The 17,037-nt window shown below is 38.3% G+C and overlaps 1 protein-coding gene across 23 annotated transcripts in view; it reads left to right on the forward strand.

The window, feature by feature from the left end:
• The window catches only part of DTNA (dystrobrevin alpha), a 330,024-nt gene extending 313,291 nt beyond the window's left edge, over positions 1-16,733 (forward strand). For 13 of the 23 annotated variants that reach the window (XM_016153937.2, XM_036229938.1, XM_016153941.2 and 10 more), the window contains 6 exons: positions 1,131-1,287; positions 3,682-3,771; positions 5,070-5,238; positions 8,148-8,280; positions 10,158-10,206; positions 13,085-16,733. In XM_016153937.2, the coding sequence (XP_016009423.2) occupies positions 1,131-1,287; positions 3,682-3,771; positions 5,070-5,238; positions 8,148-8,280; positions 10,158-10,175 (567 nt within the window). In that variant the 3' untranslated portion in view covers positions 10,176-10,206; positions 13,085-16,733. The remainder of the gene's footprint in view (positions 1-1,130; positions 1,288-3,681; positions 3,772-5,069; positions 5,239-8,147; positions 8,281-10,157; positions 10,207-13,084) is intronic. The other 10 variants (XM_036229943.1, XM_036229941.1, XM_036229947.1 and 7 more) reach the window with 2 other exon arrangements.
• Positions 16,734-17,037: the final 304 nt, after the last annotated feature.

A 17,037-nucleotide genomic window follows, 5' to 3' on the forward strand; every position in this document is an offset into this window, starting at 1 on the left:
TGATGTTGTGTGTTTTAACTGCAAGCAGCTGAACCCACAGCAAAGATCTAAATCGAATATTTAAGAGCACTGCTCTCCTGGTGCACATCGCAGGGGTGTTGAATGGGTTGATGAACCTCTGGGCCTTGCCGTGGCAGAGTCTTCACTCCTTGGCCAGACCCAACAGATCGAAATGGAACTTAAACAAATACCTAATCTGTTGTGTATGCACTTGAGGGTCTCAGTTGCATTTTCTTATTCGTTAGTGACTGACTTCCTTTGCAAACTAATTATTAAAAAGAGAAAATATTTCTAAGAGACCTCACTGTAGAGACAAAGCTGTGAAATTCAAGGTGTGACAGTCTCAGAACGGTTTCGTGCTGAAAACTGTAGTGCAAAGATAAACGGCTTTTAGTTGTTTTCTCCTTTTTCTTTACTCACTTTTAACTCTCACTATTCTTTCTGCTAGAATACTGCTTTTTCATAGGCCATGAGAAGGGCATTTCCTACAGGGAAACAGTAGCCCAAAATTAGAAACCAAGGTTTCTTCTTTCTCTTCTCCATTGGAATCCCCAAATCATAGAGCAATTTGACAAAGTCAACTTTGTAAAATAGAGATTAAACAGTTTATACCTTGTTTGATTCTTAATTTGAGACTTAGTACGCACAATATTGCATGGCATGATTTGAAATATAAATTATCCTCTACAGATGATGCCAGGACAGATGGGTTGAAAATTTAGGAAGCCTGTAAACCATATCCATCCTAAGAGAGTCTCCTAGTTTATACTTAAAACTTTCTCCTTCAATGACTTTTCATTCTACATAGAACTTCCCTTCAAGGAGAAAATAGACACACCTTGTAATTATCACTGCGTAACAGTAGCTCATCACCTGGGGACACATCTTATATATTATTGAACAATGCTGTACTAATATCCTTAGCTTTCAAGACGTAACCCAGACTTTAAATAATGTATAATAAAGTCCTAAATTACCTACACTTGCAACTCAAGTTTAGAATGACCATCTCAATTACTGAGGATTTCCTCCTGCTTTGAAATTTCATTGTTATGGTTTTTAACATTTGAGGACTTGGGGGATGGTATTTTCTTGGAAAAACAAATTAATGGCTTGCATTGTCTCTTCAGACCCAGGGGGCAGGTTCTCCTCGCTCCTCCCCCAGCCACACCATCAGCAGGCCCATCCCCATGCCGCTCCGGTCGTCGGCCTGCTCCACCCCAACTCACACGCCTCAGGACTCTCTCACGGGAGTAGGGGGAGATGTACAGGAGGCATTTGCACAAAGTAAGTGGCTTTGGTTTTGGTGTGTTCTGCTTTTATGTGACAAATAAGTCATCACAGTCTGTTGCGTGGTGTGGGGTCATCAGAGCCACACCGAGGACGTTCTAGAGTATTCCATGACTTGGCGGGCAGTTCTGAGAAACTCTGTTTCTCGCCTCACCACCTTACCTTCCTTTGGCTTCTGTTGCCGTCCACTGTTTTTATGAGTCTTTGTTCATTAAGGGAACGGAAATTCTTCCACTATCTCAGGAAAGTACAAATACAATCCATTTTAAAATTCTAAAAGATCTTATTTCCGGCTTTCTTCTCTTTACATTGAAGCAAACTCAAGATCGAGATTAAATAATCTGGCTCTTTAGCGCTGAGGTGATGAAGAAGGACATTTAGTCATTTTACAGGTACCCTAAAGAGTTGAAACACTGCCTCCATTATGGGGCTACATGGTTAGGACCCCACAGCTAATAGAGGATTGTGAAGAGTGAATCGAGATGACGAACGACATTCACCCTCAAGCTGCCTCTTCCATTTACACACGGGGGATTGGGGAGACAAGTGGTTTTTTTCATTGGGAAATATTTTAACACTTTTTAGAACTTTTTCTTGCCATCACTTTTTAAATTTACAGAAAACTAGGGGAAAAAATTCTCCTGCAGATTCTCACATTGCCAATCTCATTCCTAGAAGTAACCACTATTAACAGTTTGGTCCATCTCAACTTTTCCCTTATATATAAACATATGTGTTTATGTGTGTTTTTATAGACACATACTCTTTATTTTTCACACAAATAAGATCATGCATCATATTTTGGTCCACAATTTGCATTTTCTTAAATTAGCAGTATATCATAAACATTCTTCCCGGTCTTTACGTATAGATTTAAGGAAGAGAGACATATTTGGTTACTAGCTTTAAGACAAAAAGAAACAAGGTAAAAAGTTTTTTAAAAAACAGATTTGAGGAAATCATTTCTGGCATATATGACAATCAAGTTCATAATTTCAGTTAGATATAAAACATATAGATATCAGTAAGAAAAAGACATCCCCAAAACAAAAATAGGTTAAGAATATGAACAGAAAGAAGAAGAAATATAAATTGCCAATAAATATATGAAAATAACTGTAGAAATAAAAATTTTACTTAGCAGTTACAAAAAAATATTTAACTTCAGTGATATCCTCCAATAGCAAGAGTGTGAGGAAACAGACCCTCTCATCCATCATGTATAGGGGACAAAATCTAACATTTTAAAGTAAAAGAATGATATATTCTCTATTATGAAGGAAAGAGGCGACCCATAAAGCGTGTTTTCTTCTGAAAAAGAAAATAATTTAAGTTATACAAATGTGTGTTGTTATACAAAATAACTGTATTTAATTTTTAGAAGGAAAAATGTCTTTTCCCTAAATACTGTTGTAAAGAAATTTATACAGTATTTTAAATCAATTTGAGCTTTCTGTTACAATTAATGTTTTCTCAAACTACTTTGATTTTAATTTACATGTATTTATTATTCTGCTTATTTAGTTCTACTTTCTGACACATGGCAGAATGACATGTGGCCTAGCTCACAAAGAGCTTATGCGGCATCAGTTCATCTGTAAGTCAGGTCTTTGGAATCTTGAGTCCTTTTTCCAAAGATATTATGATGATTAACCTTCTGTTTCATTTTCACCTTGACCAGGCCCTAGGCCAGCCCACAGATATCCATTTAACTCTTAGTGTGCCTGAAACTTCATAATCTTTCTCTACCATAAAGAAACATGGTCTAAGTTCCAGTTCAGAGGACCAGATTTATCTTCTGCCCACCTCCTGGTAGCAAGAGCAAGAATCTTTGCCCCTTTTTCACACTCTGGGGGCATTTGTTGCACAGGGTTCCCATTTCCAAGAGGTACCCGTAAAAATAGGAGGAGCTCTGGGAGTCCTGGTGGGAGACAGAGGCTGTAGTGAAGAAGATCAGAATCCAAAGGGCCCAGCCACCAGGTAACAGCTGAAATAATAGCAGCAGCTAGGAAGGCACAGCGGTGTTTTTATGTGTGGGTTATTCTTAAGAGAGGTGACCACAAATACCGATTTACCTGGGACCATCCCAGTTTGTGCCGGGTCACCCAGTCTTATTATTAATACCACTCCCCTTCACGTGCAGAATTGCCCCAATTTAGACAATAAATTATATGAACCCTCGTCAGTTGCCATGTCTTCCCACATCAGAGTCCACTGCCTAAGCACAACATTCTTTTTTTCAGGAAGTGAACCAAAGCACATCTGAAAAGGAGAAGTCTTGGAAGTGTTTTTGCTTTAGAATGTCAGTGGAAATGATAAACCATATAAAATCTTAGAAAAGAAAAAAAAGCTTTTCTTTTTTTTTTAATTGTCATTTCTTCCTCACTTAAGGTACAAGAAGAAATTTAAGGAACGACTTACTAGTGGCAGCGGATTCCATCACTAACACCATGTCCTCTCTCGTGAAAGAGCTGAATTCTGGTGCGTCCCTTCCCTGGTCCCCTCCTATTTGTCTGTTCATTGCAGGGCAACGCGAAAGTGTTAGGGGCTTCTGTTAGAGATCTGCTCATTGTTGAAATATGAAAAGATTTTTTAAAGATCTATGTGATATGTTGTTGATATATTCAGATTTTTAAATTAATATTTATATTTTGCTGATGAGAAGTCTTAATAAATGCTTAATACAGAAGCTTAGAAATGCTTAAAAATTAATGCTTAAAAAAGCTTAAAAATTAATGCTTCTTAATACAGAAGCTTAAAGAATAGAGAAAAATGTTAAAAATGACATTTCTAGAAGCCGAAGATAGACTTTGTTAACATCTATCATGATCTAAAGTGACATGATGCTGAAGTTATTTTATAAGGTCAAATATTTTAATTACTAACTTAGACTCTCTTCATTTGGAATGCATGGCTAATTGAATGAGGCTAACCTGAAGTTTACCTTTGTAGTAGCTCTAAAGAAAGGTTTACCCAGAAAACAAATAGCACAAAACTGTGAGAATCTCTATATCCTAATAATAATACACAGAGTTTGGTAAACTTTAACAGTATGATTATTCAAATAACTATCTTACCACTTACTAATACATATCATCTATTTCTTAAAGACCATCTAGCAAGATATTCACCTGGCAGGAGTATGGTCATATAGTTGATAATATAATCATAAGAAATTAAACTTCAATATTAAAAAAAAATGGATTTAAATTTCATAAAACCTCTATAATTAGAATTAATGAAAATTGTTGCTTCTATTTTAGATTTAGATTACTAAATAGGATAAAAATGACATTATTTAATATATCATGATCAATGGTATGTACCCAGTGCCCTAGCAAGTGATGACTAAAAATGTTATCCTTTTTGTGGAAGTTTCAAGTTTATACTCTTATAAAATACTTTGAAATACTAAGTGAATGTGATACATTAGGTTTGTATTTTCTAAATTAATATTAAGCAAAAGTAACAGTTTTAATGATGACTAAAGGGAGAAAAACAGAAGTTTTAATGAGTTAAGTCAGTTATTAAGACAAAAAAAATTCCTCATATCATTACTGAGATAAAAAAAAGACAACACTGTATACCAAATGACTTTATAGTAATTCCTATCAAGTGTCAATTATCATTTAGAAAAAAATAAACACCTGACCTACATACAGTAACTCGTTAATGTTTTATATAGCACCCGTGTGTTTAAGTTAAGCTTAGCCCTTTATTTGCTGATCATAAAAATATCTAACGAGTCATTCTTTATTCTCTTTAATTGTGCCTAACAGAAGTGGGGAGTGAAACAGAGAGTAACGTGGATTCTGAATTCGCACGGACTCAATTTGAGGATCTGGTTCCATCGCCAACCTCTGAGAAGGCTTTTCTAGCACAAATTCATGCCCGGAAACCGGGGTACATTCACAGTGGAGCTACCCCAAGCACTATGCGCAGTGATGTGTGAGTATCTTCTGCTTGGGGTTATTTCTCAGGAGCAGAGCCCCGCAGGGAGCATGAGAAAGTGAAAACACTGTTGCTTCATTCTTTATTCTGGAAAGGGATGATGCAGTTTCTTTTTCTGCGAGAAGAGATAAAGGGTACTGCATTTAAATTCGTCATTGTGACTATCTCCCTACCCCATCACAATTTCTAGAGCGTATCAATAATCAAAACCAAGCAGTATTTATTGAGAACTTGGTTCACCCAAGGCACTGTGCTAATTTTGTATAAAATAGTATAAAAAAATCGCTCCTAGCCTTCCAGGATTCACAGACTAGGTTGGGAGATAAGTCATCCTATCTTCTGAAGTTACTCTAGCTGTATTTGGAGGATCCCGTGATGCTGGAGAGGCCTCTGTTCAGAATGGGTGTGGACAGCATCATAAAAGCACTAGGAACCCAAATAAGTATACTGTTGTGCCACTTAACAATGGGTACGAGCTCTGAAAAATGCATTGTTGTACAAACATCATAGATGCACTTACACAAACCTAGACGGTATAGCCTACTACACACCTAGCAATTGCAGCCTATTGCTCCTAGGCTACAAGCTTCTACAGCAGGTTAATGCACAAAACAACACAAGATTAAATCAAGCACAAGAGAAAATGATGCAATCAAGAAACACAGTGAATATGGGATGTATGAGGCTACTGCCAAAGTTACTGGTTTACAGCAAACTTTTTATAAGTAGAACGAGTACACTTTAAAATAATGATAAAAAGTATAATATAGTAAATACACAAACCAGTAACAGTTGTTTATTATCAAGTATTATGTATGGTGCATAATTGTATGTGCTATACTTTTATATGACTAGCAGTCATAATAGGTTTGTTTACGCCAGCATCACCACAAACACGTGAGCAATGCATTGTGCTATGATGTTATAACACCTACAATGCCACTAAGCAATAGGAATTTTTTAGCTCTACTATAATTTTATGGGATCACTGGCATATATGTGGTCCGTCCTTGACCGAAACATCGTTATGTGGTGCGTGACAGTAAATTTATCAAACCTCATTATAAAGAAATCCAATTTAGTTGACATGTTGAATGTATATAAATCTGACCCTCGAAAGACATTTTGCAAAGGTTTTTACCTAATTAGGCTTCTGTAGCTTGACAGAAGCCTGCAGAATTAGTGACATACTCACTCGACTTTCTGTGATGCTGGATCAGCTCAAAGTAGTCAGGCAGAGGAAACCAAAGCTGAGAAATAAAGATGAAGCTGAGACAGCTTCAGAGCTGAGCTTAGGAGGGCACTTCAGGAGCATGAGGCTCATGGACTGTGAGAAATGTGGGCAGAGGCTCGCTGAAAAGCTGGGAAAGGGAATTGCTAACCGTTTAAAAAACTACAGAAGGGTGACGGTGCTTAATGTTAAAAGTACTGCAGACTGGTCTACAAAAATAAACTGGCTGTTTTAAAGACCCAAAGAAGAAAATAACCAGAGGCCTTTATAGGCCTTTCTGGTGTTTTAGCTCTCAATCCAAGTAGTGAGTAAAAGACCAGTAATAATGGGGAATTATAAATAGACATGGTTTGAAAGCCAGCTGTGGAAAGGCAGAGCATAAGATCAAAACAAAATCGTTTTAATGTAATTTAAAATGGCAGTAGGCTGCTGCTTTTAATTTTAGTTTGCTCTCTTGTTCTTTCCTCTATAATTTAGAATTACTCGATTTGTTTGTTATTCAAATCGGTGCAGTAATTGTCATCAGTTTAGTCTGGTTAACACATATCTGTTTGACTTTCGATAATTAAGCATTTACATGGTGATTACTCAAAATTTCCTAGTGCTAATCCTAGTTCCAAGACTGCAGTTAAAGCCACCTCACTCACTGTCCCCATGATGCTGGTGGCAGTTCCACCTACCAATATGGGTACGGGAGTTGGGGAAAGAGAGTTCACAGGGGCCTCAGACCTATTTAGGCTGACCCCAAACCTCTAAAAATAACAAGAACATGTTGTACAGATATAAATAAACATGTGCATTGACATTTAAGTTCCAATCCAGAAACTTCTCCTTGACCACTTTTTTCATTTTAGGGGCTATTTTAAAATCTGTACTATCTAAACATGTATCGTATTTTACCCTGAGAATATTTTAGTAATACAATTCAGGTAGTTCCAGCAAGAGCTTTATATATCCCAGGACGAATAGATGGAGATAGAGTCACACATTAGTGAATAAGGTCATAATTATCTATTTATTTCATAGTGGAATTAGAAAATTAAGTGGATTTCTTAGATTTAGAGCTAGTATAAATTTTTCAAATCAAGAGCTATGTGTTAGAGTATTAGCCTTCCTGAGTTTGGTTAGCCGATATTCTGAGATTTGATTCTACTATAAGAATAAAGCACATGGGTTCCCATGCTAACACACATGCTTCCCACAAAGAAGGTTAAATTATGAACAAATGTCCTTAATCATTATTTCACTAGAGGGCTCACTTTCCTTATAGAAAATGTTCTTGGATTCTATTTAAAAAAAGAAAAAGAAAAAAAAAAGGCCCCAGATTGGGAAAACTATATCCACTCAAAAGACAAGCTTGACCTTTTAAAGACTAACAAACATCTAAAAGACAACTCATTTCTGTGCACCCTACAAAAACACAGATAACCAATGATCGCCGTAATGCCATAAAAAAATTATATATGAGAATACCTTGATTATATATTTTCTTAAACTTCCAAAGATTTTTTAAAGTTTTCTGTTAGGTAACAGAAGACGCGGAATTGAAGTGAATCGAAGGGAAGAAGTGGAAGACAAAGTAAATGTGCCCCCAGAATTACAGCTGACACATGGAGTTCACTTAGACTTTTATTTTAAGATTTGCTCCAAAACTCCGTCTGTGGTTTATTCCCAGAGCTACAGAAGACGGGGACCCCTACGTGCGGCCCGAGGATGAGAACTATGAAAATGACTCGGTCCAGCAGCTGGAGAATGAGCTCAAGATGGAGGAGTACCTGAAACAGAAGCTGCAGGATGAAGCGTATCAGGTACGGGGAGCCAGGCCCACACCGCCCGTGACTTCCGCCCCAGCCCCTCCGTGGCCGGGTCTTTCGCATTACCGGTCTTTCAAATCGGTGCCTTCTCCTTCTTTCTACCCTCCCTTTCTAGAATATTCTGACTATATTCCCTAGTCTGTGTATTCTAGACACTAAAAATTTTAAATACTTCTTATATCTGTCACTCACCATGTATTCTTATAAATGCCGATCTAGAAAGTGAAAAGGGGCCTTGTCACGTCAGTGGAGACTTGGTGACTAACAGTCCATATTCCTCCAAGATCATTAGGAAAGATGCTTTTTCTTATTGAAGGGGAAAATAAGATACAGAGAACAAAGCACAAGGAAACTGAATAAATATGAATATATCTGTTCCCTTGAATCATTTGTCCTCAGCCGCTTTCACTGCCTACCTTGTGTCAAATGTAAATAAGCAGGCGAGTGACAAACACCACTAAGAAATGTTGGGGGGACTACAGGCCCCGTGTTCAGCAGCGTATGGATGGACAGATTGTCATAAATAGTGCAGTACGTTAATCCCTCTGAAAATTTACTGAACATAACACCTGCAACTGGGAATAAATATAATTAGCAACATCTGAAAGGGGATGCATTTTCCCCAAGGAAATTGTTCTACTGCTATGTTTGTCTTTCTTGTATGCTTCCTTTCCCTGTAATTTTCCAGTGTTTCCTTGGGGTTCCAGGAGTTCAGAGATGTTTACATGGTTGAGACCTGCTGCTCCCCAGCCCCCAGTGGGTTATTTTACTCTCAGGCTTTCAGTCCAGTGGCCAGAGAAGCTTTTTCATGTTCAAGTCAGCAGTGGCCCTCTCTTATTCTAGTAATGAAGGAAGGAGAAGCAAAGAGAATAAATTATCTTCTACTGTTCATATGTTTATAGATTAAGCTTTGAAATATTTTCCCAAGAAGAATGTAGCAAGAGAGAAATTGAAGCCCACCAACCCCACCCTGACAATATGAAACTAAAGTTTTGCCTCTTTGGAATGTTCCATTCACCTTTTTGGTGTAACAGCCACATTTCAGAAGCAAGTTAAATGGTGGCCCAGTCATACAAAAAAATAACCAAACAGTCACTATATATAATGCCATGCTTCAGCCCTGCAGAAACAGTCAAAGTCTCCAGAAGTACAGACCCATGGAGAAGGCTCTCTCTTTGTGACTTCTCTGGCCCATCTACAGAAGGAAATTAGCCTGGATGAAGCTGCCAGGGTGTCTCTGGGAGGTCTGAGGGATGGCAATCCTACACGTACCTCATTTGGCTTTGTGACCTAGAGAGAAGAGAGATGCGGTTAAATAATCAATATTCCGGTTCATGCTGTTAGAGGTGCCTCTTAGGCCTTCCTCTTTGACTTCATGTAAGTTTCTGGATTTTGATACAACAGTAACTAAAATTCTAGGGATTTTTTTTTTTTAAGAGAGGCAGCCATTTTATATAAAATGTTATATTTTGATTTATTTTAATGAATTAGGAATTTCACCTTACATGAGTAAAATGAAGAGAAATTCTATGATTAGCTTAAGATCCATTCGGAGTTTTTGCCATCTCTGGTAAATCTTAAGCTTCTTCTCTCTCTCTTTTCCTTACCATACCCAGTGACTTCAGGGAAAGGCAAAGGGCTGGGAGGATACGTCCCCACTCAAGACGTATGCCCTGGAGAACGCTAAAGTGGTTTTCTTTGCCTGCTCTGTGAGAATACAATTGTTTGATGGATCAGAATGCTACTGTCAGTCAATGGACTCTGTCTCTCTCTGTCTTTGTGCATGGCTTCCAACCAAATAATTCACCGGCTTGACTGCATCACGGACTTGACATGTCACCTTTCTTGTTTGTGTCCTTTGTCACCCACAGGTCAGCTTGCAAGGTTGAATACAATATCCTTTTATCACTCTCCTCTCAAGTAAGTACCCTCTTATTTAGAAGGAAATGTGGCCACTGTACACCGAATTCTGATAACTTGTAACCTAAATTCACAATCACTCTCTCTTAGGTGTTTCTATGTGATAACATATCCTCCTTCCTTGCTTTTGTCAAAGAATCTTCTCAGGCTATGGAGCATTTCATTATGATCTAGTGGAGATTTGGCAAACAACCTTGGGAACTAACTTTTTAACTCTATTAATTAGAAAAAATGGCACAGAAATGTCTATAACACCAGAGATGCCCTAGAAATATTCCGTGGCTATGAAGCTGCATCACCAATCCATAACAGCACCCAAGTTAAAGCCTATCATTTGAGAAGGAAAAGTCCAGGCTTGCGCAGCACTTCCAGAGATGGGTCAGCTCCTTAGTCAAGCTGTCCTCAGGGCCCAAAAGTCAAAAGTGTGTCCCTTAACAAGTGAAAGCAAAACAAAAACAAAAACAAAAAAAACATAGAGGAAAACCCCAATAGCCTTATATCTTTTGGACTAGCTGATTCAAATGCATTGTGGAATTCAACAAGATATAACAATTTAGAATATCATTTATGTGGCATTTGCTCAATAGAGAAAGAATATCACTTGACTGACAGGATCACTTGAGTGTAGTGATCTGAAATTTAGGCTCTGAACTCTATTAAACCCGATTTCAAATATGAGTTTTACCAAATCCTAGCAGTATAGCCTTGGACATATTATTAAACTTCTATGAGCTGTCATTTTTTCTATACAACATACATCATAATACCTACCTCATAGAGGAGTTGTCCTCACTGGGATATAGTTTTTAAAGAACTAAACATAGTGGCAGGCACACTATAATTTTAATGAGCACGTGCAAACAAGCAAGTCAGTTCCTGCGAGCCGCTATAGTTATGATGTATGGGAACCCCTGGGACTCAGAACTAGCTTGCTCCCTCTATTTTTATAAACAAGGCTAAGACTCAGCTACGTGCAATGATTCGATACACCTTCAGCTACACTGCTCCAAAAGTCTAGATGGTTTCTCTGGCTCCAGCTAATGGCCAGTTAGATATCCTTCGTTATAGTTCACAGCCAATATACCTCTCACAGTTATCTGGCTGCACTGGCCCAAGGACTTGTATGTATCTACTGTAGTTATATGGTCTTTCCCAACCATGGAATCCCAATAAGCCTATAGAGCAGTTGATAGTAGACTTGACTCTGGCTGCTAAATTAGAAAAGGAATATATATGTTCTAAATGACATATTGATTAGTAAAGATTACATTCTAGCTCAAATACTACTGACCTCCCATCTTGGTCTTCAGGTTAAGATTAAGTAAAAACCATAGCATAATTGCTATTATGAAATACACTTTTTGAGCTGTGAAGCCCTTTTTGTGTGAAAGGAAGGATCTTAACTGACTGCATTTTATTCTGCCTCCTTTGGGTTGGAGAATGCTATACCACATGCTCTCCTGATACGTTATGTCTACAGTGAAAAAATTCCCAGGGGCTGTTTCTGAAATTATTCACTCCGATTATAACAAATCTAGCCCCAGAGGAGCAAGCCTTTTCTTTTAATAGCATTTTCTCTCTTAGCTCCAGCGATTTGATTATTTTTATTCTGCACATTATTTAAAGAGTAGTAGCTAGTTCTTAGAAAAATATATTTTTTTAAAAAAGCCTAATAATTTGTCCTTGACATAAACCCAGATAAAAAGTAGCTTTTGGTTCTTATACCTAAAAGCCAAAAATTTCAGTACTTTGAAACTTCTTAGGCCATTTTAAATCTTTGGTATAAATTTAGCAGTGAAAATTTTACATAACTATGGCATCTGCCATTTAATGTATCTTGTACCTACCTAGCTGACATTCCACAGGACTCTTAACATGAACCAGCCTGTCACTCAATCAACCACTTAGGCAAAATTAATTTAAAGCCTGATAGAACCTGGCAGAAGCTAATGGCTTTTCTTCTTTGCAGATAGTTCTACTGTAATTTTTCTTGATGTAGCTAAGAAATACAGCTGGAATTTTAGAGCAGTTTATGGTATTAAAAATCTGTTTGTTTGACTTTCTGACTGTGCTGCAAGACCAGATATCATCCAAAATATATGCCTCTCTTATCCAAGGGTCCTGAAGCTGATTTCATTGGTTTCAATTACATATCTACCGACAAAACCCTACACGGGCAAGGGGCAGAAAGGGATACATCGGAGACATGGAAGACCCATCTCATCCTCTGCTCAAAGAGAGCTTTAGGCTTATTTGAAGATAAATATAGACTTGTTAACACACTAATAAGAGTGAATAGAGTAAAACCTGGTTTATTGCTTTTTCATCTAGCCACTTTGGAAGGAACAGTATACATAAAGATTAGCTCTCGACTTAGAGTCCACCAAAACTCCATCTTGGCCCACTTAAATCTTGGATTTGTCCCTTGTCCATTTCTCTGGCCATATGGTGTTCCGCTCCTTGGCCAGCCACTTCCTAGAAATTGGAGGATCGCAAGACTGAAAGTGAACTTAAAAAAATATTTTTAATTAGCATGGCATTCTCATGGTGAGTCAGTGCTCTCCTCTCCTTGTCCAAAGGACAGCACAAATATCTCTGTTTACGTTGCTTTAGCCCCCCATATGTCACAGATATCCACTAAGGAAGAGATTCAACATGGAGGATTCTTGTCCTTTCTTTCAGAAAGTGCAATAGCATACAGTGTCCCAGGACATTCATTCCCAATTGTCAGAGGAAGGGAGTAGAGCATGTGTGTGTGTGTGTGTGTGTGTGTGTGTGTGTGTGTGTGTCAGGGGAAGGGGGAATCTTAAGCTTCATAACCCTGATGTAGAGAACAGTTTTCATTTTTAAAAAGAAATTACACATTCCTTATTCCCAGGCAAGCTATAGTCAGACAGATGATGACAGTAACACGAAAGCTGGTGATGAAGGGGAGCGCTGCACCCACCCACACAGAGGAGAAGACAGCAGCCTGACAGCATCCTCACCGAAGAGAGGAGCCACCACACGCAGCAGCTCCTGACAGACCTCCCCCCACACTCCTAAAGACGTATTCTGCTGACTATAGTGCAGCTAACTTTTTGTTCTAAGATTTGTAGTTTATAAGTGTGTGTTTTAAGAAGGAAAAAAAAAATACTTCTGTTCAAAGCTAACTTATCAGCTACATCCTCTGTAACATAGCTCATCCCTGGTTAAAAACAAACAAAAAAAACCACAGGCTGAAAACCCATGCTGCTGTTACTCATGATGGCAGTGTTAAAAAGCATTTAAAAACTTTGCACATGATATTGATCCTGTTCAGTTTACAATGACAATATTAATACTGTTTATAGCTAGAAGTTTGATTTCTGGATTCTTTGAGATTTTAGCAAAACAGTTTATTATACAATGTACATTTTTTTTTTCACAGCAATTGGGAAAAAACAACCACTTGCAATTATTCCCTGGCCCTGAAGGATTTGGTTCCTGAGTGTACAAACTCAGAGCCCAAAAGCCAAGAAGGGCGCTTGGCCTGCATGGTCTGCAGTTGTCTTCAAGTCTCTGTGAGCAGTGACTTGAACCAAACATCAGGATAATCCAGTCTCTGGGGCTTCTTTCCAACTTGAGGTTGTTTTCTTTCAAGATACTCTAATGAATCAGCCATAGAATTTAGTGTAAATATTTTTTCCAAATAGATATCATATTCAAAAAAGGCAACATTCAAATTATATAGAATCTAGTTTTTAAAATCAGCACAGATCTTCTTTAAAAAAACTGTGAACTATGTTTTGAAATACTCGTTACTAAAGCTGTTTATAAACCACAGGTGCCATAAAACCCCCAAACGGACTAAAGTGATATCTGCTCTTCCATGGTCTTGTTCCTCTTGTCTTAGGTTTAGGGAGCATGTCTCTAACAGCACCGCTCATCCACAAGTTCCCCGATCAGGTTGTTTGGAGGCCTTCAGCTTTAAATGTACAGGCTTAAAGTGCGCTTGCAAAAATGTTCACTCTCCTTTTATTTCTGAATGTTTATTGCCTTAGCTGGCTATTTGGTGTTCTGCATGCAGCCTTCTGTGGTCAAGGGAAAGGAAACAGACTCTTCTAAGTTGAGTTGGGATTTTGCACTCAGGGAAAAGCTGATGTGCAAAAGAACTGTCAAAGAAGGGAGAATGAAATGCTCTGTTGATGGTCCTTTATTAGGTAGGGCCTTCTTTGGGGAGTGCTAAAGACTTCCCTTAGGGATTCTTGGGAAATGAAAAAATAACCTATTTTTTCAAGGTTTGAGGAAATAAAAATCTAGCAACATATTGGATACATTATACTTAAATTGGTAGCCTCTCTGGAATTCCTGCTTTTCCTTTAAAAGAGAAAACAGTGGTTCTCAAAGTGTGTTCCCTGGACCAGATGCATCAGCATCACCTGGGAATTTATTTAGAAATGCAAATTCTTAGGCCCCAATCCAGGCATATGAAATTAGAAACTCTGGGGGATGGGCCCAGCAATCTGTGTTTTAATAAACCCTCCAGGTGATTCTGATACACACTAACGGTTGAGAAGCACTGCTTTAGAATAAAATTGTATAATAAAATCTCTGAAAAGGCCTATTCTGAATAAGAAAGGTTCTGAGTCAACCTCAAAGCTTCAGCGATTCGAATTTGCTTCCAGGGCTGGCAGAAACCTCCCACCCACACAGTCAGTAGTTGGTAGGTGCCCAGCCTGAGAAAACTGACGTCCTGTCATCTTCCAGCTCCCTCTTCAGAGGCCTCTGAGATGTTCCTGTCTCTGCATTTGGTCAGAAATCATCTCCTTGGCTGCCCTTTGGAACGAAATCACTTGCCTTTGGGACAGTAAAGCTCTTGGTTGGCCTTAGCAAGGAGACCATTCTGTCCATTGATGTACTTAATCATACTTCCTTCGAAAGAATGTCCCTGAGAACAGGCTGACACCAAAGTGGCACAACTGTACAGTTCTCAGATTTCTTTGCACAGATGGATTTTATTGCGGGTTTTGTTGGTATTTCTTAATGTTCATCTCCTTTCCACTGCCCATCGTCTGTGAAACCATACCTCTCTAGATGGAGCAGGTGGTCCGTGGTGCCTCATACTCAGTACTTAAAACCACTACATCCCAGTTAGCTACATTGCTGTCAGCTCTAAATCCTAGCCAGGTAGTTCTTGAACTCAGAATCTCTGGCCCTGCAAGTGACATTTAGTCATTGACTGGACCGAGCTGACATCTGTTGTCACTTTATGTTTCTACATTAAAACGTTTGTCTAAGGTTTGAACTGTTTTGCTGATAATCTTCTCCCTTGTCATAGCTTTGATTGCCAGCTCCATCACACGGTTGTTGATACCATCATACAGAGCCATTGCAAGGACTCTGGAAACTGCTGCCAATGACCAATTCCTGACTAACCAGCCACCTTTTCTTTCTCTTAGCTCCACGTCAGCAATGAGACCAGACTCAAGCACCCTTGTCCTGTAATCGAGACAAAATGGCGTGTATTGTTTTGGGTTTTTGTGTTTTTTGGTGGGTTTCTTTCCTTGGCTCTCCAAATTTACTTTTGGGGCCTGTTCTAAGTGCAAACCCAGCAGGTCTTACCTGTCCTGTCCATTGGATACAATTATATCTTTTGAGGGATGTTTCTTTCTTATTCCACAATGAATTTGCACATCTGTCTCCATCAGAGATGATAACCTATTAATGAGCACTGGTCTAACACAGCCAACCCTCCTCCACAGCATCTTGTTAATGGAGGTAGAAAAGAGGGTGAAATCTACTGTATGGATTCAGGAATCAGTTGTGGTTGGTCAGGACGGAAGTCGGGGTAAGTTTGGTTGGTCAGAGGGAGATGTGCTGGAGATTGTGAAAAATGGACTCTCGGATGATAAGGCAGGGAAGGTTCATTTGTAAGTAGTAATGTGAACTGAAATGCATAAGAGTGTGGCCTTTGTTGTGATATAGTATGTATTTTCTTATATGCATGAGCCAAACTGTTGCATCATAATTTAGCACTGATGTCTGCTTTTATTTTGATCATCTTTGTCTACTCTTATTAGTTCTTGGCTGTTAACTGTAGATAAACCTTGTAAATAACGGCAACTTTGGTTGCTGCAATCGTCACCTTGGTTTGATTCCATACAAGGAGCCACAAACAAGAACTCCACTGTGTCCTCAGAAGAAAGGGCATTTTTACTTTTGAACCAAAAAGAAAAAAAGTCAGAAGCATTACATGTTGAGGCTAATTAACTATAAGACATTTTTGATTATGACTACTGTAATTTGACACCATTTGAAATAACCAATTCAGAGACCCTAAAGATTTCACAATATTCATTGGTATTGTAACACAACTACAATCATATGAGTTTTTGTATTGCTGTTAAGTATTGTTTTGTGTGTGTGTGAGTGTGTGTGTGTGTGCGTGTGTGTGTTGGAACCTCCTGGGGACATGTTATATTTTGAAGTGATTAAACTATTTAATTGTGTGTCTATATTTTGGAATGGAATTATTTCTTCATTAAAAAATGTTTTTAAGAACACTATATCTTGTATATTGTATTCCTTTGTTTCAGTGAATCTTTTCTAAAGTAACATGGAGTCAGTCTGTTCAAAGGAGAAATCAGTACCTGCAACAAGAGTATCAAGCAACTGAGGCAAAATATCTCATCTTTGGGAACACAATTTTTTTAATAGAAAGCCTTGGAATCAATATGGGATTGAGTCTGAGAATACTAACAGCTAACATATTTAGTGCTTACTTTATATCAGACACTGTTGTAAGTTACTTCACTTCCTCCTTTAAATCCAGAGCATCTAGCCAGGTACTTGGCAAATATTACATGCTCA

Source organism: Rousettus aegyptiacus, unplaced genomic scaffold (genome assembly GCF_014176215.1).
Source record: "Rousettus aegyptiacus isolate mRouAeg1 unplaced genomic scaffold, mRouAeg1.p scaffold_m13_p_12, whole genome shotgun sequence".
Taxonomy (NCBI): Eukaryota; Metazoa; Chordata; class Mammalia; order Chiroptera; family Pteropodidae; genus Rousettus; species Rousettus aegyptiacus.